This window comes from Callospermophilus lateralis, chromosome 15, assembly GCF_048772815.1.
Source record: "Callospermophilus lateralis isolate mCalLat2 chromosome 15, mCalLat2.hap1, whole genome shotgun sequence".
Classification (NCBI taxonomy): domain Eukaryota; kingdom Metazoa; phylum Chordata; class Mammalia; order Rodentia; family Sciuridae; genus Callospermophilus; species Callospermophilus lateralis.
In genome coordinates this window covers 61,085,803-61,110,440 of record NC_135319.1, presented here as the reverse complement: position 1 = coordinate 61,110,440, position 24,638 = coordinate 61,085,803, and the positions used below count along the sequence as shown (strand labels likewise).

At 37.3% G+C, this 24,638-nt stretch overlaps 1 protein-coding gene across 1 annotated transcript; it reads right to left on the bottom strand.

Annotated features, from left to right (window-relative positions):
- Positions 1–569: 569 nt before the first annotated feature.
- Cep55 (centrosomal protein 55) lies at positions 570–18,618 on the bottom strand. Its single transcript, XM_076834629.1, has 8 exons — positions 18,430–18,618; positions 15,697–15,972; positions 12,917–12,985; positions 6,556–6,706; positions 4,899–5,203; positions 3,584–3,655; positions 2,482–2,607; positions 570–904 (listed from the first exon to the last, which is right to left on the bottom strand). Exons 1-8 carry the CDS (start codon positions 18,610–18,612, stop codon positions 704–706), a joined length of 1,383 nt encoding a protein of 460 aa, XP_076690744.1. The 5' UTR covers positions 18,613–18,618; the 3' UTR covers positions 570–703.
- Positions 18,619–24,638: the final 6,020 nt, after the last annotated feature.

The window sequence follows — 24,638 nt, the reverse complement described above, 5'->3', positions numbered from 1 at the left end:
AACCAATCTGTGCTGATGAAATCCAAGTTAAAGTTATAGCCAGACAATATGAGAGAAGACACTGTGTGTGGCTACTTAAGAATATTTCTCAAAGAGAATCTGCTTTGTGCTTAGAACATAGCTAGGTTTATCATTTCAACAATGAGCAGCAATGAACATTCTCAACTTTTCTAATAACCGTTCTATAATAGCAAGGAAAAACTGAAAATAATATTACCACCTTTTAACAATGGACATAGATACTGGAATTGCAGCTGTTCTAGGTGCTTAGATTTAAAAAAAAATAAAAAAGTTAACATACTAAGATCCCTGGTTAATTATCTTTGATTTTTTAAAAATCACAAAATATAAAATATTTGCTTGCCAGTGCAACAGGTTTAACCCACAAGCAATAACCTGAATATCTTTTCTTTATCAAATACTTTAACAGTGCAAAATGTTAGTAGTCTCAGTACACACTGCTCACCACATTCTGTCTTTGCAGCCCGATGATGAATCCTCCCAGGAGGTGTCTCTGCCAAGAAAGGTCTACAACCGCCAAAAAAAAAAAAAAAATACAATGATGTGCTTGCATACCAGAGTGTCAAAGGTAGAGAGGCAGTTTTTTATATGCAAGCAAGAGGTGGAATGTATAATCCAAAATGTCATCAAGGCAATAAGATACAGTATTAAATCTTTCAACATAAAAACAAAAAATAGTTTGCTACTTTGAACAGTACTCGACATGGACTAGCAGATCTCGATGCTCAGTGGCTGGATACTGTACACTGCACTTGGGACATTCCACCAGGCTTTCGTTCAGTGCAGCAGAGGGACTTTTTGGTGAGGCAACCTTTACTCTGTTTTCAGTCTCTCCTTGGAAAGCGACTAATGGCTCTGTGAGGGCAAACTCATGGAGATGTTTCTGAAAAATAAATTTTAAATGAACACCGTCTGTATATAAGGCACACTGTTCAGCAATTTTAACTGTTTCATAAATTCCCTAGCTGCCTCCGCCCAGACTTTCTTCTGAACCTCTGCTCATCAATATTTTGGTGGTAATATATAAGGTGGTTATAAATGACTAAGATAATGACTATAATTACTCAAATTGCCAAGAAGAGTACTGGGGTTGGGGGTTCATATAAATGGGAGGCCCGTGTGCCAGGCTGACTACATTTGCTAGTTGGGTAAATTGAGAAATGTCAGCAACAAAGAACTGTATAAAATTAAGAGCAGCAAAGAATTTTAGTATATCAAAGAGGCTATACACAGAAATGAATAAAATATTATATAATACCTTTGAAACTTTCCTATTCCCTATTTTTTTTTCCTGAAGAACTTAGAATAGTTCAAGTTTAAGGAGTATTTTTATAGCACAGTATGAAAACCGTGGATAGTAGGAACATGAAGAAAAGTACAGGAAAATTACAAACTCACATATCCTCTGGTTTCCTATACTTTAAAAACAGGCATTAACAGAAATGATTCTAACCTTTAATTTTAAATATATAAAGTGCCTGAAATCAATGACATACTAAAAAAATAAAGCCAGATATATATTTTATTTTATTAATATAGAGGCTACAAATTACTTGTTTTTAAAAATCTATTGTTTTTCTCTTTTAAAAATGGAGGGGTTATATTTGTAACATTTCACCTTCTCCAAATATTTTGCAGTATTAGGATAAACTGTGACATGTGTATTAAAGGGACCTACACACACAGAGGTGCAGACACACTCTCCCATCAGGTTTGATCTAAAAGCTTATTAGTAAGATGAAAATAATTGAAAAACTATTTCCTCATAGTAACAACATTATTCAAAAGGTTTATGTTTTTAAGTATTATGTTTTCAAGGTAATCTCCCAAAATATGCCTAACCTATAACATACCTAAAAAGCATATTAACAATAACAATCCATTATCCCTAAAATCAGTATCTCTTTCTCTCCCTTGTCTCTCTCTCTCTCAAAACATAATTTCAGTTCAGGATTCTACAGCAACCCCACCTTCCACCCTCTCCCCTAAATTGGGTGCTATTTAGTGCCTCTAGAATCATAGCATCTGGAGTGGGTGAAGAACAGTAATGTAATTATTATTTTGTGGCACTGGTATTGAGTACAGTGCACTACACCACTGAACTATGTCCCCAGCCTTTTTTATTTTTTTGAGACAGGGTCTCACTAAGTTGCTGAGGGTGGTCTTAAACTTCAATCCTCCAGCCTCAGCCTCTACAATAGTGGGAATTATAGGTGTGTACCACCACATGGGGCCTGTAATATAATTATTACCAAGAGTTGCATAATGTCTCTTTCTGAGCTCTGAATTGATATTCTATGCGTAGTTGTTTCAAACAAGGCAGGGGCTTGCCTATTTATTTGAGTTAGTTAGCTTTTCCTTAAGCTGTATCCTATTAGATTGGGAAATAATTTCACATACAAATAGAAAGAACATCAGAAGAGAAAGAGAGAAATGTTGTGTTAGCCATTCCAAACTCACCAAGGATTCCAACTGTGTTATCTGATTTCTTGCTTTTCGGAGTTCCTTAAGAATTATATGCAATTGATGCTGCATATTTTGACGATCAAGTTTTTCATTTTCAAAGTCTACAGTACATGCCTGCATCTGGCCAGGAAAGACAATTACAACTGAAAGACATTGTCTAGATGCTTGCATTTTTTGTTTTGTGGTACTGGAGATCAAATCCAGGATTGTGTGAATACTAGGCAAGAGCTCTACAATTGAGCTACACCCCCAGTCTTAAATGCTTACATTCTGTATTAGTACAAGGAGAAAACATTTTTGTACCACCATAATAAGAAACTCATCAGTGCACAGTGAGATGTTACTAAATGTGGCTGAGGACTGGGTTTATCCAAGAAGCTATGCCAAGGCTTGAGATACAGGTAATAAAGAGCAGCTATGGAAATTGCTGGTTGAAATTATCCCATCCCAATCCTCTCTGTGGGGCGCGGGGGGAAGAGTAGGGGAAAGGAAAGAAATGGCTATTCCCTGTTTTGGAATATACTAAGAATCTCTGCTCTACATTTCAAGAACAAATAGTATATTTTTGAATTCTGCTTGAAGTTATAAGGTGGCCTGTGTGTGTGTGTGTGTGTGTGTGTGTGTGTGTGTGAGAGAGAGATACTGGGGATTGAACCCAGGGGTATTCTTCCACTGAACCCTACCCCCAGCCTCTTTTATTTTTTATTTTGAGGCAGAATCTCAATAAGTTGCTGAGGCTGGCCTCAAGCTTGCAATTATTCTTTCTTAGCCTCAAGAGTAGCTGGGGTTACAGATGTGTGCCACTGTTGCTGGCAGAAGGTGGTCTAATTAAGAGACTTTTAGGCTACGTAGAAACTATGGTCACCGGGAAAGAGCAAAATTTACCAAGGACAACATCAACTGGTTAAATAAATTGCCATCTCACCTCAAAGAATCTGGTTTGGCTACCCATAGGAATATATGGGTACAAAAGTTCAAGTCATTTTAGAACACTTTTCACAACTTTCAAACAATTCTCTATAAAACAGTGGAAATATGAGGGAAAATTCCATTTCCTAACAATTGAACTAAATTTAGAAGCAACCCCAGTGAGTACCTGTTGTTCCAACAAAGCTACCCTCGTTTGTTCCTCTTGCTGCTTTAACAGAGACGTGTAAAGAAACTGGACCTGTTGGATGCAAAGAGAACCAATGTTGTCTCAGCTAATCTTTCATCACTTGACCAGGGAAGCATGAGAAGCTCACATCACAAGTCACATCTCTAACCAGGACACCTGCTAGGTGGGTGACTCATTCCAGCTGGTGGTTTAATGGCTCTCTACCAAGTACTTCCCTGGCTCCTGAGTTCCCTGAGTCAACAGACTGGCCCCTGCAAACAACACCCAACTCTGCAGTGGCCACACCCTTTTCCTGGAGGTTCTGACATCCACTGTCATTTCAGAGTAAGAAAACACAGTGGGTAGTGCCTGGCCTCCGTGGCTGCAGAGCTGGAGCCACATTTAATCCTATCTGAGGAATCTTTCCCAAGTGTCACTTGTGGCTCACCCCATAGACAGAAGTGAGAGCAGTAAAGACGGAAAATGTTTGACTATTAATTTTCCCTCCCCCGAGTCTTAACCTCTGGAGGATTTTTTATAATTAGCTATTATGACAGCAGTGTTAACACTGACTTTTATTTAGTTTACAGAGCACTTTTACGTTCCCTCCATTGCCCCTCACAAGAGCCCTATAAAGCAGGTAGAGGTTATTATTCATTTGACCTATGAGTCAAAGAAAGAGAAGGTAGGTGATCTGCCTAAGACCATATGTCTAGATATGGACTCCAAATGTTCTTTCCATTACTCCATGCTTCCAAGCAAAATTTAAATTAATGACTTTCTGTCAAAGTAGTATTCAATTCTAATAATTCTAACTTGGTAACTCCAACATCACCAAGACATACTGGCTCAAAACTGTGAGTATAAAGAGACTATGGCAGGCACTATGTGGATTTACTTGAGCACAATCTATCAAGAAGCCAGGATCAACTTTATTCCTTTCCCTACTTTACATCTTCTTTTGGCTTTTCACACATACCTACTTCCTTCTCACTCAGAGGGAATTTCCACAAAGTTACCTTGCTGGTCTTTCTTATCATCAGGTCTTTTTCCAAATACCATTTCCTTTAACAGGCCTTACTCACCCCAATTTCTCTGTCATATCACCTAGTTTTATTTCCTTTAGTGTATTCACTTACTTGGGTCATTCTTTATGGTCTGTTTCCATGCCACAATGTAAACTCCCATGAGGGGGCAGGATGTTATTTCAGTCCTTGCTAACTGGCTAGTGGTTAAAATACTCTCCGACACTTGGTAAGTGCTCAATGAAAACTTTGAATTATGAGTAATGAAGAAACTTTCTGGTCAAGTTTACCTGAGATAAGAGCTCTTCAGATCTCTTCCTCTCTTCCTCAAGCTTTTCCCTGGCAATATCATTCTCCTCTTTGAGTCTTTGTATTTTCTCTGTTTTATGCCTGTCATCTTCCAGATCTGCCTTTCTTTGTGAACACAACAGCTGATTTAAATCTTGAACTTCTTTTTGAGTTTCTTCATATTTTCTTCGAAATTCACTAAGTTCAAAACTCAACTGAGTTATGGTTTGTCGTTCAACCTCAAGATCTTTTTTGGCATTTGCCAAGAGGTGGTTGTAGTATTTTTGCTTCTCTTCTTGGAGATAACCTATGATGAACAACAACATGGCAAAACTAATTTCATAAAACCCATAATATTCCTGAGAACTTAAAATTCAATCATGTTTCTATAAATGAGATCATACCATTTCTTCAGCTCACAAAATGAAGAGTCAGGAAAGGGAGCTATGGGTGATATTTGATGAATTAAGAAATAGTAGTTCAGATACTTTATTTGAAATCACAAAGAAGTCACAAAGAAGCACTAGAAACAGTTATATTCTGTAGGGAGATGAAGTCCCTGATGTCTAAAGATAAGTCAAAAATAGGGACAAAAGCTCATAATTTAGCATATGGAATTAATTACCAAAATTAAAGTATGAAGATGGGATGAAAAAGGCAGGGTAGGACACTTCTGTACTGTCACTAGATTATTTTAATAAATGCTTATATTACTTTGAAAAAAAAACAGAAGTCAGGAGGACAAAGGGATAGAAAGTAGGAGTAGAGAGAGAACAGACTCTATTACCAAATGAAAAAATTAGACTTGGCCCAGAACTAAAATCCTACTTCCATGTGCATATATAAAGGTGCCACAGTAGTAACCTTGTCCCATTAGGGCTCAACACCTTGAATTACCTCTAGAGATGTTCCCTTGATATTTTCCTTTAGCATTAGGTTCATTTTAAATATTCAGATGTGAGACTTCAAGATGAGGCTCTGGCTTCCCTTGCTCTAGGCATCTCTTTACATAATTCAAGGCTGTGTTTCCCTCAGGGCTGTCAGGCTTTTAAGCAGTGCTTCTTTGCACGGGCTTCTCTTTGTCCTGGCCTGTCAGCTAGAACTACAGGACCCATTTCTTCATTGGTAAAATGAAACTAATGGCCCTTCCTGCCCCACCTCTTGGAGCTGTTGTCACACTCAACTGGGATCAGTGTCAAGTGAACTGCAAAGTACTTGGTAAAAAGATAGTACCATGAGTAAGAAATTTCATCTGAAGTCTGTAGTAAGGTTCAAACAACTAGAGAATAATCTACAAAACTTATTCTTTCTCCAGGGGTTGACATGAGTTGGTGCTGAAGGGAAGCAATGTAAACAGACAGCTGGTGACCAGGGCAACTCTGAGGGAAATCAAGCTGGAGGACTGTGAAGGGGGCCAAGGCATGCACAGGCAGAGGAGACATCATGACTCCAGAGGTGCCAGTCATGACCCTCCAACCCTGTCTTGTGCCCTCTTGTCTGAAAACACAAGGCCTGGAACAGACCTGCAGAATGGGATTTCTTACCTCAAACTCAGAAGACTCTTATTTTACTTTTTAACACCTATCTATAAAAACCTAAATTTGATGAATCACTCCTTTTGGAAAATGTCAGGCCTGTCCCCAAAGAACATTTTTGTACCTTCTGATTCAGTCTTTTTTATCTGTTGTGGGAGTGAAGGAGCAGCTGTTTCCGTTTTGTTTTCCAGCTCAAAGATCTTTGCTAAAAGTCCTTTAACGTAGGCCTCTCGTTGCTGATCATACACAAGCCACTGTTGATTCTTCTCCAGAGCCTTATAGTGAAGATGAAAGAAAATCAATGGTATAATAAAAACCAAAAATCTTCAAATGGAAAAGGGGGTCCACCTGATATAATGTTAGTCTTTTCTAACACTTAAAAATTTGTATGGCCCATAGAATAATTATGGTCAACCATTATGTCACACACCTTGAGAATCCACAACAGTATGGCAAAGTCATAATTTACGTGGGATTAAGTCCTGTTAATTGCTACTTCCTATATACAGCTCACCTTATGTCTGTGGACACGTCATGCTCTGTAAACTACTATGCCTTTGCAGCAGACAAAGAAAAGCTGCTCAGACTCCACTTCAAGAAAAAGCTTTGCCTGGCTGCAGGTAGAGGGGTTAGCTGGCCACCTCTTGCTATTAACTCCTTCAAGTCTCTCTGTGCTTTGGGGCTGAGCTTAGCCAACAGCAAATCAAGGACCTGGTGATTTCTGCCCAACATGGGACATTGCTCGGGAGTAGTTTCTGGTCTGAAGTTCCTATGGAGCTGATAAAGACCTAGTCAGGTTTTTACCAGATTGGATGGTCCCCCGTGTATTCTGGCCTCCTTCCTTTTCCTGTCACATATATTGCCCCACAATAAATTACCTGCATTTCTAACTCCCCTTCAGTGTCTACTTCCTGGAGAATCAAACTTCAATTGCTCCCTTCTCTTTATTACCAATTTCACCCTTTATATCTGTTAGAACTCAAGTAAAACCCCCAAACTGGGATTGTTCGCCTTTCATACAGGGGCTTCATACTTGCAGGAGACTGAATAGTGTCCCCCCCAACCTCATGTCCATCTGAAACCGTAGAATGTGACCTTATTTGGAAACAGGGTTTTTGAAGATACAATTGGTTAAGATGAGGCCATACTGGAGAAGAGTGAGCCCTAAATACAATGACTAGTGTCCTCATAAGAAGAGAAGACAGACATCCAGTACTCTAAGAGGGCCATGTGAAGGCAGAGGCAGAGGCTGGCTTGCTGCCACAAGCTTAAGGTGCCTGCAGGCACCAGAAGCTGCCAGAGGAAAGGAAGGGTCTCTTTCAAAGCCTTCAGAAAGAGTGTGGCCTTGCTGACACCTTGATTTCACACTTCTGGCCTCCAGCCTGAGAGATAATATACTTTTGTTATTTAAGACACCAATGTTGAGGCCATTTGTTATGGCAGCCCTAGGAAACTAATACAGTGCTTACTGATGCAGATTTTAGTAAATGTCTACTTACTTTTAAAAATGGTTATTACTTTATCAACCATCTTCAGCTTTTTCTCTGTTGTTTCTCTCAAACAGATAATAAGATCATGCTTCTCTAAAAGAATTCTCAATCTTCAAGTACAACATATACTCAAAAGTAACGAATACTAATAAAACAAGCAGATTCTGTTTAACTGAGCGGGGAAATGAGAAGCAATTCACTTGACAATTACTGCTAATATTAGTTTTTCATTTCCATCATATTGTCCCCTCAAGAAACTGGAGATGCTCTCATAGCCTAGTGGATCGCCTAGAGTAAGATTCAAAACTTACAAATCACAACTATGCTTGTCTGCAACAAGATATTGGGAAATACCTAAGAAGCTACATTAACTTTAGTGGTTGAAACAGAGTGGAACAGATATGTAGTTTTATGAAGCATCACACAAGCCCCAACTGCGAGAGCGAGCAAAGGAGGCAAAAGAGTCTATGAAAGAATCTAGCAGTTCCTCACACACTCTAGAACAATAAATTTGGAGCAGTTCAAAAAAACTGCCCTCAGCAAGTTCTCTCTTCTTACAAGCCACCAGTATTTTTACTGCCAATCCAACCTACTGGGCCTATAACTAGTGACCTTAATTGTGTCCCAAGGATACATCTCATCTTAACTAGATCATGAGTCCCATGGAAGGTGGGGTCCAGGCTTGTTTCGGTGTTTGTTTCGTTTTATATTTCCATGCAAGCATTCACTGCTTCAACAGCAAGGGGCTGTTTGTGAACAATGATGATAACATTAATTGGTATACAATGGCTACAAGGACCAGCAAGCAGGACTGCACCCTTGAGTCTCCAACTGAAGTTTGAGTGTTCACAGGAGACAGGAGAGGCCAAGAATGAATCTAGCAGTTCCTCACACACACTAGAACAATAAATTTAGAGCAGCTCAAAAAGAATCAAACACTTTCAGAAGTCTATTAAATAGTCACTGATTAATATGCCAAAAATGCAATAAAACCCCTTTGTAATGAAACTAAGATAATTGTTTCTAAAAGCTTACAAGTGTTTAATATGTACTTCTTGTGTCATCATTTGTCTCAGATCTGTTGTGCTGCATTATTATCAGGGGATATGGCAAACAGGATATACAACTCATATGCTTCAGGGCTGCCAGAAAGAGATGACACAAATACAAGGGTCTTGACAAAAGAGTTGCATGGTGTAACTTTAATCAAATAAAACATACATACTGTAATGCATCTTCAAAAGGGTTCGATTCTTTTTGAGCCACCCTGAATTTGTATTAGGTATACCAAGGAGGAGGAGCTCCCCCAGCCCACAAGCTTCCATCTCACTCTGAAGGGATAAGGAGGGACAAGTGGTTAGTACTATTCTTTTAAAAAAATTTTTTTAATTTGTTCTTTTTAGTGGTTAGTACTATTCTTTAACCTCTACATATATAAGCAGACTTTTCCCCAAAGAATACTGGCTTTGTACAGCAGGAATTGGAACCTATTCATGTATATGCTTTGGGATGGGCTATAAATCCAGGGTTCATGGTAGTTCACACCTTGGAGACCTATGACAGAATTCACAGACCTCATTATTAAATATGGATGTCAGATTATTAACTATTGGAAGAACTACATAAATAGCCCTCTTGATCTTAAAATGACCTATCATGCATGGACAAAATTCTATTTTAATCTCAATTTGAAAATAGAATGATCATGTTTCCTTTGAAAGTAGCCACTCATCCCAGGTCCCTAGTTCCAGGATGAAGCGTTCTAAGGAATGTGAAGGTTTTAGTTGTGGATCAGGAACTCTGCTTTCTGGTAAGAACTTCTAACTCTTAAAGATACATGCAGTTGAGATTCATACCCACAAAGATCTGCATGCATAGAAACTCACATGTCTAGAGAGTTCTCTACTGGCTTTGTTAGGCTTCTTCTACAAGTCCAGGTATGTGGACTTAAAGGACTTGCAGTGTTTGCTTTTTGTAGGATTAGGAGAAGGGTTAAGTAAACAGAAGCCATCTCCAGAATCAAAGACTTAATCCAGGCCACCACCCTGTGATACTCTGCTCTCTGTACTCATCAGGCAACTTTAACAGTGGTTCTTTTTGCTTGGCTTAAGAGTTCACTATCAGGGTGGAGATATTGTATACCCATTCTGTATTATAACCTCAATGATGTAAAGTTCCATGAATGGATGTTTTCATTGTAGTAAACTGATTTAATGAGTCTGTCTCTTTAGTGAAACTTAGTGATAGATGTACAATCGTCCAGTGTACTTTCTTTCAACTTTTCTGTGTGAAAGATTTCATAATAAAATGTTGAAGAAAAATAATCAGCCTCAAAGAAATATGAATACTAACATCTAGACTTCATAATAAACTTAGTATAGTTGAGAAGATGGCCAAGATTCATGGCTTATCTCAAAGTAGGCTGCAGTAATCACTTTCTTATTTAGATACACTGCAATTCCTAATGAAGTTCTTGTTCATATTCTATGCATCTTTCAAAGAAAAGACTCACAAGGACCTTGGGTTCATGCTCAAATTTAGTTGCTAAGAGAGGTAGCACTGTATATTGTGTATATCTAAATAGCTATAATTTACAGTATGTTCAACACTAAAGAAACCTAATTTTACATCAAACTTTACAAATTTGTGCCTTTAAGAAGGAAATAATTTAAATCAACATCAGATGATTATGAAATATTTTTTTAAAAAAGAACTGGTAGATACTTTACTGAAAAATAAAAAACAAAAATGCACATTGGTATAAGATTTAAGAGGCTATATCCTAAAAGGCCACATGATGGCGATGTTACTTCAATAAAGTAAATGTTTCTGTATTCCACACTCTGTGCATCTGTTCTTTCTTCTAATAGTGTCAATAAATGGATATCTATCAATAAATAAATATTGATGTTATTAGTTTTTAATCTCTAATATCAACATTGCATTAGTTATCCCTTCCATTCTGTGTCATCTACACATTTGTACGATATGTACTTAACATTTTCATCCAATCAATAAAAACATACAATATGAGCAAAAGTTAAGTTCTGTGGAATACTGCTAATGTTCTCCCTCCTCTTTTAACAGGGATCCACTAAATATTCTGTGGGCAAAAATTCCAAAGTAGATTAAATATGTTACCCTCTACTGGAGGAATTAAAAAAAAATGTGGGTCAATTGATAAAACTGGATTAAGGATGGTAGATTAGATAGAAGCACTATGTCCATGATAAATGTACTGAGGTTGCAGTCCAAGCTAGTCATGTAAGAGAGTATCCTCCTTCTTAGGAAAGATACATTGAAATATGTCAGCTTAAAGGATGATGGATATGTGTATCCTCTCAAATATTTTTTAAAAAAATACTATGTGTCTGTATAGGGGTGGAAGTAAAAGAGAAAACAAGAGTACAAAATGGGGCAAAATGATAGTAATGGATGAATTTTGATAAAGAGGATATGGGCATTATATGTACCATTCTCATGCTTGGAACTTCTCTGTTCATTTGAATTTTTTCAGATTTAAAAAAGTTAGTTATTGTTTATTTCCCTAAATTCTGTTTAAAAATCAGATTGTTAAAATTAAGAGGAAGAAATACTTATTAAAACTTCCTTTTAGCTATTTGTTCTATCTAGCTTGTACCAACATAATTCTTAAATACAAAAGCATGGACATTTGACAATGTTTACAGCATTAACTCCAGGTAATGCATTATTTCAAAATGTTGGTCAGATCTAAATGGTAGCTGAGGAATGATACAGCTAGACCTTAAAAAAGGTATACTATTTTTAAGGGTTGTAAGTAAAACAGATTGTAAGCTTCAGTAATACAGGATTGGGAGAGGGGGCAAAAAAAGGCGATAGGAACTATCTGAGAGCTATAATCTTAGACAGGTGGCATTAAAAAAACCCTGTCCCAGTCTCCCCCTAGAAAGTGATATTACAGAAACTTCATGAAATTATCTGGGGGAAGAGCATTCCTGTCAGAAGGAACAGAAATAAAAAAGGTAATGCCTTCAAAGAGTAGCTGAAAAACCAGCATGGTAGAATTAATAGGAAACAGAAGGTGTATAAAGTAAATCATTCACAAATATGTACATCTAGCAGGACTAATACGCATAGAATGTGATAAAGTTCATTGTAATATATAATACAAAAAAAGCCAATTTTGACAGTTTAAAAATTATATTGCTTCTTTATTTTAGTTACCTCTAGGTAAATCACTTTGAGAAAGGTACAGTAGCGCCCTGTCAGACACTCAGGAGATCTAAATTCTTTTAAAGATCAAATAGACTTCAAGGGACACTTATCAGATGAAATAAAGCAGGAATCTTAAGAGCATGCTTATCAGGGTAGACATGCCAGTAACATTTCTGCAATCAAAATATCTACCTACCTTTAATATATATATTATTAAAACTTGAAGAAACACTGATAGCAGTCATATGTCCTCAGTTTATTCAACTCCTTTAAAAACTACCTATCCATTTAAGATGTAGTAAGTTTGAAATAACACAGCTTTACCAATATACTTAAAAAAAAAAAAAAACTCATCAAATTCTAGAGAAAAGAGTACTGAGTGTACACAGAATGTTTTTTCTTTTCAAGCCATAAAAAGCAAATCCTGGTTCCAAAAGAAAGATTTCAAAAAAAGAGAGTATACCTTGCATGGATAAACAAAGAGAAGAAATCATAAATTAAATTACATTATAATAATAAAATAGTTGGGCAAATTAGATTTAGGTGGAGAAGGGATGTTGTTGAAATATGTATTAGCAACAGGTAATTTCTAGGGCTTTCTAAACTAAACAGAGCACTTAAAGGAAATGCTTCTCTTGAATGCTTGGGAAGAGACTTAGGCAACGATCACAAACCACTCAGTTCTCCTATTTTACAACTAGATTTTTTTTCAATACTCATGTTTCAATTTCTATGAAATTTAAGAAAAGATGAATAAGTCCTCTTTACCTAGTAATTAACAAAAAGAAATAAACTTACATCTTTTAGCTGTACTTCCATCTCATGAATATTACTCATTGATGAGTTGAAGCAGTTTGCAGCCACAGTCTGTAAATAACCCAGTTATTAGTTAAAGGTATACTTTTAACAACAGAAGTTTCCTTATTATATTTATATTTAGTTCCGTAAAAATATAGTATACTTCTCTGGGGAATCTTAAAATCCAGATCTGGTACGTGATGGTAAAACATCAACATAGTGATAGTTACCAGAGGACTACTGTGAGAATTAAGATCTCCTGGAAGCTTCCTAAGCAAGCTGTAAAGCCTGAGATTTCAAATCTCATTTGACTTCCAAGATGCTCTGGACTCCAGGATCACCACAACAGCCTTTCATGCATAAGAATAAACTAGTGATTTTTACCAAAAAACTGTCTAAACAAAACAACTGCGCTATTTCAATGAAACCTGGAAAATGTAAATTGTCACACAAAAAATTAAAAAGTGTTTTTATTTTTCAAGAATTATATTTTGTAGGCTGGGCATAGTGGTACATGCCTATAATCCTAGCATTATTGACATGGGAGTCCGAGGCAGGAGGATTGCAAATTTAAGGTCAGCCTTAGCAACTTAGTAAAACCCTGTGTCAAAATATAAAAAGGATTGGGGATGTAGCTCAGTGGTAAAGCACCACTGGGTTAAATTCCCAGTACATAAAATAATAATAATAATAATAACATTAATAAAAATAATATTACTATTTATAATAATCACAATAATTAGTACTAATATTTTAGATTATTACAGGTTGAGTTATCTCTTATCCAAAAATGTTAGGACCAGAGGGGTTTTGTGTTTCATATTTTTTCAGCATTAGGAATATTTGCATATACATTATAAGATATCTTGGGGATGGGTCTCAACTCTACATACTAAATTCATTTATGTTTCACACACACTTTACACATACAGCCTGGGGGTAATTTTGTACAAAATATTGAGTGTGCCCACATTCTGACTACCACCTTAGTCACAAGGGTTCAAGTGTGAGAATTTACACCTGTAGTGTCTTGCTGGTGCTCAAAATGTTTCAGATTTTGGAGCATTTTGGATTTTGGGATTAGGATGCTCAACTTGAAATAATATTAATTAGTATTAGTTCATACAAATTATATAAAACTCAAAAACCTAATTTCTCTCCTCTTTTTTTTTTTTCTTCATTTTCTTATACACGAAAAAAAATGGGAATGCACCCAGGCTAGCCTACAAACTAAAAAAAAAAAAACAACAACTATATTTTGGAGTGTTTGGATTTTCTTTGGCTTTTTTTTTTTTTTAAATATCATATATAAAGAAGCCCCAAATATATTTTTTCCCTAAAGATGTTCTATTTGCTCACATTAATATATAGCCCTTTCTTGTTCAATTTAGCCTTCCAGGTAGGAACTATGACAGAGAGGTTTCACTAAATACTTTTCTTTTTTTCCTTGAACAAACTGTAGACTAGTTTCCCAGTCATCCCTGGGGTTAGTGGAACCATGTGATCTAATCCTGTCTAATGTAATGTAGGCAGAAGTGAAATACACCACTCCCAAACCTGGCCCCAAACTCTCCCAGGCAATTCTTTCTATATCACAGCTGTACACAGAGCATCTAGTGGAAGACTCCCTCCCAAAGGACAGTAGAGACACTAAAAGCTACTGGATTTCTGAATGATTCTGTGGAGCAAAGCCTCCTACATCCCAACCTGCCCTGGATGGTGACAGGAGGAAAAACAAAAATCAACATTTCCTGTGAAAGACACTAAGATTCGAAGGCTATTTGTCACAGCACCTGAACATACTGATGAGCAGAAATCAACACCAGACAACCCACAAAATTATTTAAGAATACATCTTTAAAAGTTAAGAGTTCTACTAACGTTCACATCTCATATTAAAAATACAGAAACTAGGTGGGTGCGGTGGCACACACCTGTCATCCCAGCTATTTAGGAGGCCAGCCCTGGGAACTTAGCGAGATCCTGTCTCAAAATAAAAAAGGTTGGGAATGGAACTCAGTGGTAGGGGGTTTCTGGGTTCAATCCTCAGTACCCCCAACCCCACCACCAAAAAAAGGGAGAGGAAGATGGGTGAGGGACTAATTCTTAAACTTCTAGAAGACATTTTAGAAGCATTTCAAGTCTGACTATAATGTTTCATGAGTTTCAGGTCTGTGGAGTTCTCTAGAAAACTTCAGCTCCTTGCACTCTTATGGAAAAACACTCAATTACCTATATATGAAAATATGCACAAATGTATAGGTCAGATTACTAAGTCCACTCCAAAGGTGAGATAAAGTGCAAGGACAAGACCATTAATAGCATTGAGACATATTCGAAAGCTGCAATTATCTTCTATAGGTGGTATTAATAGTTTTATTTATATTAATCAAATTTTCAAATTTCCAAAAGAATCAAAAGTTTGATCAATAAGTAATCCTTTACAGAACACTCAGTATTGCCAGGTACTATGGTAGGCACTTTACACTGTCACATTTAATCAGTATTCTTATCTGGTTTTACTAATATGGACACTGAGGCTTAAGAAAGAGGTCTGGAGAACCCTGTCATTGTCTCTAAGGTAGAAGTTAAGGAATTTATTCAGTCACACAGCTACCAAGTAGCAAAAAATCTTCTGGACCCAAGTAAGTGACCTGTATGTTTACTATGCTATCTCATCATCTAGCAATCATACTTCAATAAACTCACTTTTCCTAAGAATTACAAATTGTATTCTTATAATTTAGAAAAACCCTTAAGTTTAAAGAAATTATTAGCACCTGTGATACACGAAGTGTGCTGGCTTTGCTTTCAAGTTCAGCAAGTCTTGCTGTTGTAGCAGACAATTGTTTTTTCAAAACATCTGTTTCTTCAGTTAAGGACTTCAACAACTGTTCCCTCCTTTCACCTTCCTTTGTTTTCTCTTCCAGCTGTTCAAGCAATGCATTTGTACTATATCTGGCCTTCAGCTGGTCTCTGAGTCGATGTATTTCTTTGTCCTTCTCCGTGAGGTGATGAGCATTTTTCTCCCTCTCAGCTTCAAGAACTCGAATTTTCTAGATATAAACTAAGAAGACTCTTAGAACAAAGCCAGGTCAAACATTCAGTGAAACAATGTAATTCAACAAGCATTTATGAAATGTTTATTATATGTCAAGTTGGTTTTATGATACCAGGATCAAAAAGGAAGATAAAACCAAGTTCTATGCTCAGCTCCCAGAGAGATAAGCCAATACATAAATTTATGCTCTAAGTAACATATATATACAATGAATGGGCACAGACACAGAGAAAAGAAAAACCAAGGGTGGGGAGAGAAAGCTAAAGGAAAACTGGCACTCATATGAGTATTTTAGAATCTTCCCTCCAAAATATCAGCTTTTATAAACCTAAATGCCAAAAGTGGGCCCCCCAAGATATACATGTTTTTTTAGTGAACTTGAACCAGAAGATTTGAAAAGTTATGGACTATAACTTAAAGATGAATTAATTAGCCTACTTATGGCAGGTAAATGATCTGGTATTACATCTAGAAAGTGATCTTTAAAGAAGTGTTCAACATTTTCCAAGATCTGAAAGTAAGTACACTATTCTACTGCTGCTGGCATAAGGGGGAAAAGCCAATAGAAAGATGATAGAAACAATTGTTCGAATGACTAAGCAAAGAGTCAAATTAAAATTTGCATTTAAGGAGAAAAAAGCAATTATTCAAATAAAAAACAGGGAAATTAAAGTTTAGGTAGAAAATTAAGAGGGGATTTTAGTTGGCGACAAGCTTAAATCAAATCAGTAGTATGACATAGATACAGAGCCAGACAATTTCTGGTTTTAGTAGGGTAAGGTATTCAGTAAGTACATATAATAGTACCATTTCAATTTGCCAAAAAAACATTTGGGGACTGCTCTCAATTTTGGGTGCATAATTCAGAAGGGATACGGACAAACCACAAAGTGTTGAGGATGATAATCCAGAGAATGTGTTTTCTGCAGAAAAGCAAAAGGAAGCAAGATTTCCTCAAATGTCTGATAAAATGTATATTTGGATAAAGGATAGACTTGTTCTGTTTAGTTCTAATGGGCACAATTACAACCTATGGGAATAAGTAACAGAACTTGAATTTCAATGGCTTATAAAGGAACAAAGCATTTAGTGCTTGTCAAAGGAGCAATGAACCAGAAAGACATCTCTCAGGAAAGCTATAATATTCCTTTACCAGACTGCAAAATAACATTTGTTTATAAAATGGTGATAGTTCATTTCTCAGTGCTTAAGTAATTTATGTTGTATACAAGTCAATAATAATTCAGTTCTATGAAGTGCCTATAAGTGAAATTAAAAAGAATCAAATGATACTCTTTAATCATTTGTTTACTAAATTTGAACAATAAGAGCACTTTTGTAAAATAGATGAAAACCAAACTTATGATTTTTAGATCCTCGCAGTTCTAATAAGTTCCCTGTGCCGTAACAAATTAAAAATTAGAGAATCTGAAATATAGTTAAATAGCATGCAAAATGCCAATGCGTGGAATAATTTTATCTCAAAGCACCTACAAGCAAAGGTTACGTGGAAAGCAGCCAACATGCATGATAAAATAGGTTTTTAAACATTTACAAATAAATTTGAATACTATTTAACATTCTGAAATGAATAGAGGATTTAATATCCTAAATGGATAAATTTGATTTTTTTACATTTAATGAACTAATAGAAAAAACAGATAGTATGATTATTGCATAAATAATCTATAGTAAAAAGAGATATAAGAATGGTACAGTATCCTTAAAGTATACATCAATGAATAATAAATCCAGTATTCCAAAAAGCATGAAAATGCAACACTTATAGACAATTAAAAAACAGGGGCCTGAAATGCTCAGTGATAAAACATTTGCCTAGCATGCTTAAGTTCCTCAAGGGGGGTTTGGGGAGTGAAAAAATTTATATTTGAATATCTTAAATACATCGTGCCATAGTTTGAATGTGTCCCTCCAAAATTCACTTAATCTTCAATGTAATATGTTGGGAGGTAGAGCCTAATAAGAGGTGAAGGAGATAAACCAAATAAATCTTTTTCCTTTTTAACTTACTCAGTCTGTGACATTCTATTATAGCAGCAACAACAACCAAAACAGACTAAGACACAGCAAAACAAAAATTATCAAGAATATTCATGTCATTAAGCTAAATAACCAAAAAGCTATAGGAGGAATTATGAATTAGGTTATAACTTTATTTTATGTAACTGAAAAAGAGACTTCAGTATTGTGTTGAAGGTGCAGAACTATTGTCTTTATTTCTGAAACAAACTTAGTATGTGATAATCTCAAAACACATAAGCACTGAAGTATGTCTAATAGTTAGCAAAGTCGAACTAGGAATTTAAGATTCCAAATCCAAGGGTCAACTTTCCAAAACTAAAGAACAAGAGTAATGGTGGCATCAGGAAATCATAATACATCATTTTCTAAGAAAGCTTATTACAACCTAAAGGGCTAAAAGATCATGTACCTCCAAAAGTCTGTGTTTGTCTTTATCAGTCAGTTTGCCTTTTCCACTTGCAATTTCATCCACTGATGTTTTTAAAGCTGCAATTTCTCCCTTAAATTTCTCTAATGCAGTTTCTGATTTCGAGTTACCAGGCTTTGCTCCCCATTTACTCTTCATCAACTCTTTGGGACTTTTGGAAGACATCTCTGAAATGGTCTATTAAAGACAAAATTCGATTATATTTTATAAGTCTAAGAATGTAAATCTCAGGTTTGAAATTACTTTGGTCTAAACTGCAATAATATATCCAAACCAGGGGAGTATGAAAGAAAAAATGGAAGAAGATATCTGGAGTGTTAGGATTTTTTTTTTTTTTTAAATCTCAGATAGTAGTAACCTTCTAAAAATATCAATTTGCATACTTATGTTTTATGCAGTATTCTGCACATGTGGTAGAATATAAGTTTTTGTTTGAAAAACAATGGAGGGGTCCACAATCATTACAATGAAGCCTGAAAGAAATAGGTCACAATCAAGGACATATCATACCCAAGTATAAAAAGCGGTAATAGGGCTGCGCTTGCCTTGAATGCATGGGGCTCTGGGTCCAATCCTCAGCAGCACATAAATAATATAAAGGTGCTATGTCCATCTACAACTAAAAATTTAAAAAAAAAAAAAAGCTGGTGGTAAATTATCTATTTCTGAATTTATTGGCATTGAAATACCTTTACTTAACATAATGGTATATTCTCTATTTTAGAAGATATGATTAATTCAGCTCTATCTTAATAGCCATTTGAGAAATCATAGAGGAAAGAATCCAGGAGAATCCAAGAGGAAACATTTATAGGAAAAGAGGCACAATATTCAGGGATTTAGGCAAAGAAAGGAATTAAAACAAAGGGTCAAATTAAGTCTGATAACACTTCTAGATGACATTTTAGAAGACCAAATATATAACACAAACTAAGCAGGCAAATATATTGTGTAACATACTATATATATATAAATAATACCTAAAAATGGCTTTAGGCCTGGGGGTATAACTCAGTGGTAGAATGTTTGCCTCAAAAATGCAAGGCTCTGGACTTGATCCCTAGCATTACGAGAAAGTAATTCTTCATCAAGGAGATTTTAAAATGCCATGTGTCTCATGGTAAAATAATGGCAATGTGATTAAGGAATCTAGAAGAGTATAAGATCTTTAATCCATAGAAAAATTACTATAGAATATTCTATTTATTAAGTAGCCTAATGATACTAGGTACAAATAGACAAATGTTCTTGTGGAGCTTTTGATGCAGTAAAATAAGCAAACAATAACAGGAAACAAACAGATTAGCAGATTCTTTTTTTTTTTTTTTTGGTACCAGGGATTGAATACAGGAACATCTAACCACTGAGTCACATCCTCAGCCCTTTTTATGTTTTATTTTGAGACAGGGTCTTGTTATATTGCTTAAGGCCTTGCCAAGTTGCTGAGGCTGGCTTTGAACTTGTGATTCTCCTGCCTCTCCGAAGCTGCTGGGATTACAGGCATGTGCCACACACCTGGCTAGATTCTCAAATTGTGATAAATACTATACAGGAAATGAACAGAATAAAAGTGCAGTAAAAAAAATAAATAAATAAAGGGGGATCTACTTAGAAATGATGGTGGGGAAGTGACTGTAAGTTGTTCTGGGTGAAATCAGAAAGCCTAAAAATACCAGAATTGTGTTGTCGACTTAATTGAACAAACCACATATCTAATGGTTGGTCCCAGACTTTTGCCCATTATAAGGTTTAAGACTAAGGGAGCTAGTAAATCTGGTGAGGCAAATGCAGGGTTATGGTGTCTCAGGAACCTGCTGTCATGTTAGTTCCTTCTTATGTACATCTGTTGATATCACCCTTTGAACTTGATACACTAGGTTAATAGCTCAAATCATTAGGACAGAAAAAAATATGATCAGCAGAACTTGAAATAACTGGAGATATTTGCTTCCTAAACCTTTAAACACAGCCTGAAGTGAATGACTATAGTTTCCAGCCTCTGGCCTAGACCCAGCTAGCATCTCCCCAACCATCTACTCCTACCAACCACCTTTCCCTGAATTCTCTATTCTCAACAGGGTTCCCTGTTCAGACCTTACTTGGCAGTGGCATCTTCTTTAGGAACCCCTCCCTCTGTTAACTCTAATAAGGGATGCCTCCCACAAAGCAATCTGGCACCCAGTAGTATCCTTCCCCAGTCTTTTTCTTTTTTTTTTTTTTTTCAGACTTCAAAAATTACTTCAGGGGCTGCACTTTGAATATTATTATTATTATTATTATTTTGTTATCTATATAGCAGGTTCTCAGAAATGATTTGCTGAATGGCTGAAGTGATCTATATCAATCTGGACAGAAAGGTGACCACAGAGTTTCAATCCAGTAAACTGCACAAGCCATGTATTACAGTACACGTATTGCACAATTTAAAAAGTCTGTCACAAAAGATCTCACGTGGGCAGAGAGACACGAAAAGCTTCAAAAAGACACTAGTTTTCTCATCTCTAAAATGAAGGCGTTTGTAGAAGGGACACGAAAGCGCCTGCTGATCAGTAAAAGCTGTATACTAACGAAAAGACCTTGGCCAAGTCACTTGGCCTCTCTGTAAGGACGTGATAATACGCACCGCAAAGTCCAAAGGAGAAATCGATAATACGATGGTCGAGAGGCGCCCACCCCGGTGCCAGGCACTAAGCCAGCAACAAGAAAAGGGGTACAGATCAGAGCCGGCAGAGATTGCGTCCGGGGGCCGCGATATGCCCACCAACCCCGCCTCCCTCACGGTCTAGCCGGCCAAGAGGCTGCGGCAACACGCCGCTGCAGCCACCCTCCGAGGCCTCCCCACGGGGGTCAGCTAACACCAGAGGTGAAGTACAGCGCACGCGTCTGGCCCGCCACACCCTGCGGCGCTAACGCGGCTTCCGGGAGTTTGAATCCCGCGGCTGCGGGGCGGGGCACGTCACTGCCGGCGGGTCGCGGCTCCCGGATTGGCTGAGGCTCCCCGATCGGCGAGGGGCGGGACCTGAAGTCTGAGGCCGGCAGAGGCGGGCCCAGGCCGTGGTGATGCGGCATGGGCGGAGCCGAGGCCAAGCCAGGGGGCGGGGCAGAAGGCGGAAACTCCTCCTCCCGGGTACGCCATCCAATCAATTCTGCCTTTTAGTTCTCTTCGGACTCAGGCATTACTATTCTTAATGGGATAAATCTAGTAAAGTTGGACTGGTTCAGTGCGCTTGAGCATTGTTCACTCCCAGGACCAGCTCTGGGAGAACTGGATTGCACAAGGTAGCATAGCCTCCCTGTCTATCGCGTGGGCGGAGCCCTTATTCTGCTAAAAATCCGAGAAGAGCAACCGAGAGTGTAACAATAAAGAGCTGATAGGTAACGCCCAGCTTTAACGCTTAGATTATGAACCCCGGAGCGTCAGAGCATTAGCTCCAGATTGCTGCCCGATGCCGCTCTATTGGTCAAGTCTGGAACTTGGTTAGCCGTCTTGAGAACTTTGTTGCTAAAAGAAGAACAGAAATGGGCTGGGATTGTGGCTAAGTGGCAGAACGCTTGCCCCTCCCATGTGAGGAACTGGGTTCGATTCTCAGCACAAAATAATGATATCGTGTCTATATATAACTAAAAATAAATTAAAAGAAAAAGAGGCACAGGAAATGTTTGGCAGGGCCTACCTTAAGACCAAGCATAAACTCACCAGAAAATTAAGACTGTAAATACACAGTAGTAAAGCACCCTAGGAAGACTGTGTTGTTACGACTTTGTTGTTACAGGAGTTAAACTCTAGGACTATCTGAGTTTGGTTTCTGACTGCTTCTTACTAGTTATGTGAACTTGCCATTTTATTGAACCTCTCAGAACTTTTGTTCCCTAATCTGTAAAATGACACAAATAATATCTACTTCATAGAGTGGCTATATGTATTAAATGAGATAATCCAGGAAAAGTGCTTAGCATTTAGTAAATGCTCAGTTGCTGTTAGCCATTATCATACAAAAGACAACAGACTGAAGTTACTGAATAGAATGGATGAAAAACCAAGTAGTGAATTTTAAAGGATAAAAAATGCAAGAAGATGTTGGTACCTGCTTCCAAGGAATTAAACATCTGGTGGAAAAGACAACACTCTTGGATTTGCTTTGTATCTATTGCATTCAAGTATCAGATGGAATTGAAATGGGAGAAAGCCTGAAAAAGTTAAATCAGGTTGTGAACGTTTTTCATTGCCCAGAGTGGCAAAATTTGTTTCCAGAGAAATTTGCTAAGACAGAGAAAGAATCTCCCTGCTCACCTTAGATCTAAATGGGGAGCAAAGAATGGAGAAAGGGGAGTGGAAGGGAATGTGGAGAGGGGTGGTACCAGCAGCCTGACAGCTAGGCCAGGTGACATGCCCACTGGGCCAGACACTCCAATTCCACACCTGCTCTCCAGAAATCTTTTTTGGCTCCCTCTGTGAGTAGGGACCCTGAAAAAGAGGAGCAAACAGGAGACTCATTGGCCTGGGAGGCTTTGTAAAATTTTGTAATTACCCTATTTAGACCATATTTGCTCTTTACAGAGGCATGCTGCCAGTCATGAACTTGTGTGAAGTTGGTGGTTTCCATGAGGTCTCACAAGGCCATTGCACTTTGATGTTGACAGTTCACTCAGGGATATTCTAGGACAAGGATTCAAACTCATCTTTATTCATGAGAGAAATGGAACAGTCAAGAAAACTAGGTCTTTATCTCAGCAGGTGAGCTCATTATCTTCCCAGCAGGAAAGTATTCTTGAGAAACCCAAACAGTATCAAAGAGCTGCTGCATGGGCATAGAATTATTAAATGGAAATAGAGAGGTTGTTGTGATTTAGAGTGCCTGTCACCTTTGAAGGGTTACATCTTCCAGAGGGATGCTAATAAATGCACAGTGCCTCATCAGCTAATAGACCTGCATGTCCAATAGAACTTTCTTCAGTGATGGAGAGCTTCTTCCTGTTCCATCCAATATGGTAGCACTATTCATATATAGCTAATGAGTGCTTGAAGTGTGTCCACTATGATTAAAGGACTGAGTTTTAAATGTACTTAATTTTGTTTTAAAAACTGGTAGTTGATTCAGTTGCTAGAAAACTTTTAAGTATGTTTAACAACTTGGATACCTACATTTTTTTTCTAATTTTCAATTCTATAAAATCTAAATACAGATCAAGTATTTCTAATGAAACTTTTTGTGTCCAAATTGAGCAGATTTCAAAGATTTAGTATAAAAAGGAGTATAAAGTATTGCATTAGTACTTGCTTATTATTACATGTTAAAATCATAACATCCTGAATATATTAGATAAAATAAATTGCTGTAACCAAAATACATGATAATAATAACTTAGAAGAGGAAAAGTTATTTTGGCTCACAGTTTTAGAGGTTCAGTTCATGGCTGGCCAACTCCATTGTTCTAGTGAGGCAGAACATCATGGCGGAAGGACATGGGAAGATTAGCTATCAGCTCCTTGCAGCCAGGAAGTAGAGAGAGGGAGAGGGAGGGAGGGAGGGCGAGAGAGAGAGAGAGAGAGAGAGAGAGAGAGAGAGAGAGAGAATGAGAATCCCTAAGGGCATACCCTTAGAGCCTACTATCTCTAGCCCTACCTGACATCTCCAGTTACCACTAGTTAGCCCATTTTAATCTATCAAATGATTTAAACCTCTGATTATGTTACAGCTCTCATAATCTAATAATTTCAGCTCTGAACATTTCTGCATTATCTCACACATGAGCTTTTGGGGGACTTGTCATGTCCAAACCACAATACTCCCCTATTGTGTTTTACTTTTTTAATTGACTGCAAGAACATTCAAAATGATAAATGTGATTTCTGTTGCATTTCTATAGTACAGCTCTTGAATGCACACAACAAAATTTCTTTAGATCCAGAACTTTTTTTTTCTAGGTTTATTTTAGAACACATGGGTTGAACGTGTAGTTCAGTGATAGGTAAATGGGTCCAATCCCCAACACCACCACAAAAGAAAGAAAGAGGGGAGGGTGCAGGGGAGGGAGAGGGAGAGGGAAAAACAAAGGAAGGAAGGAAGGGGGGAGGGAGGGAGGGAGGGAGAAGGTGTATTAGTAGCTCTTTAGAGAAGGTCATATTTATTCCTGTCTTGTATTTAGCTCCTTCAAGTACTTTGAATAACAGTGTGATGAGGCCAACTGTC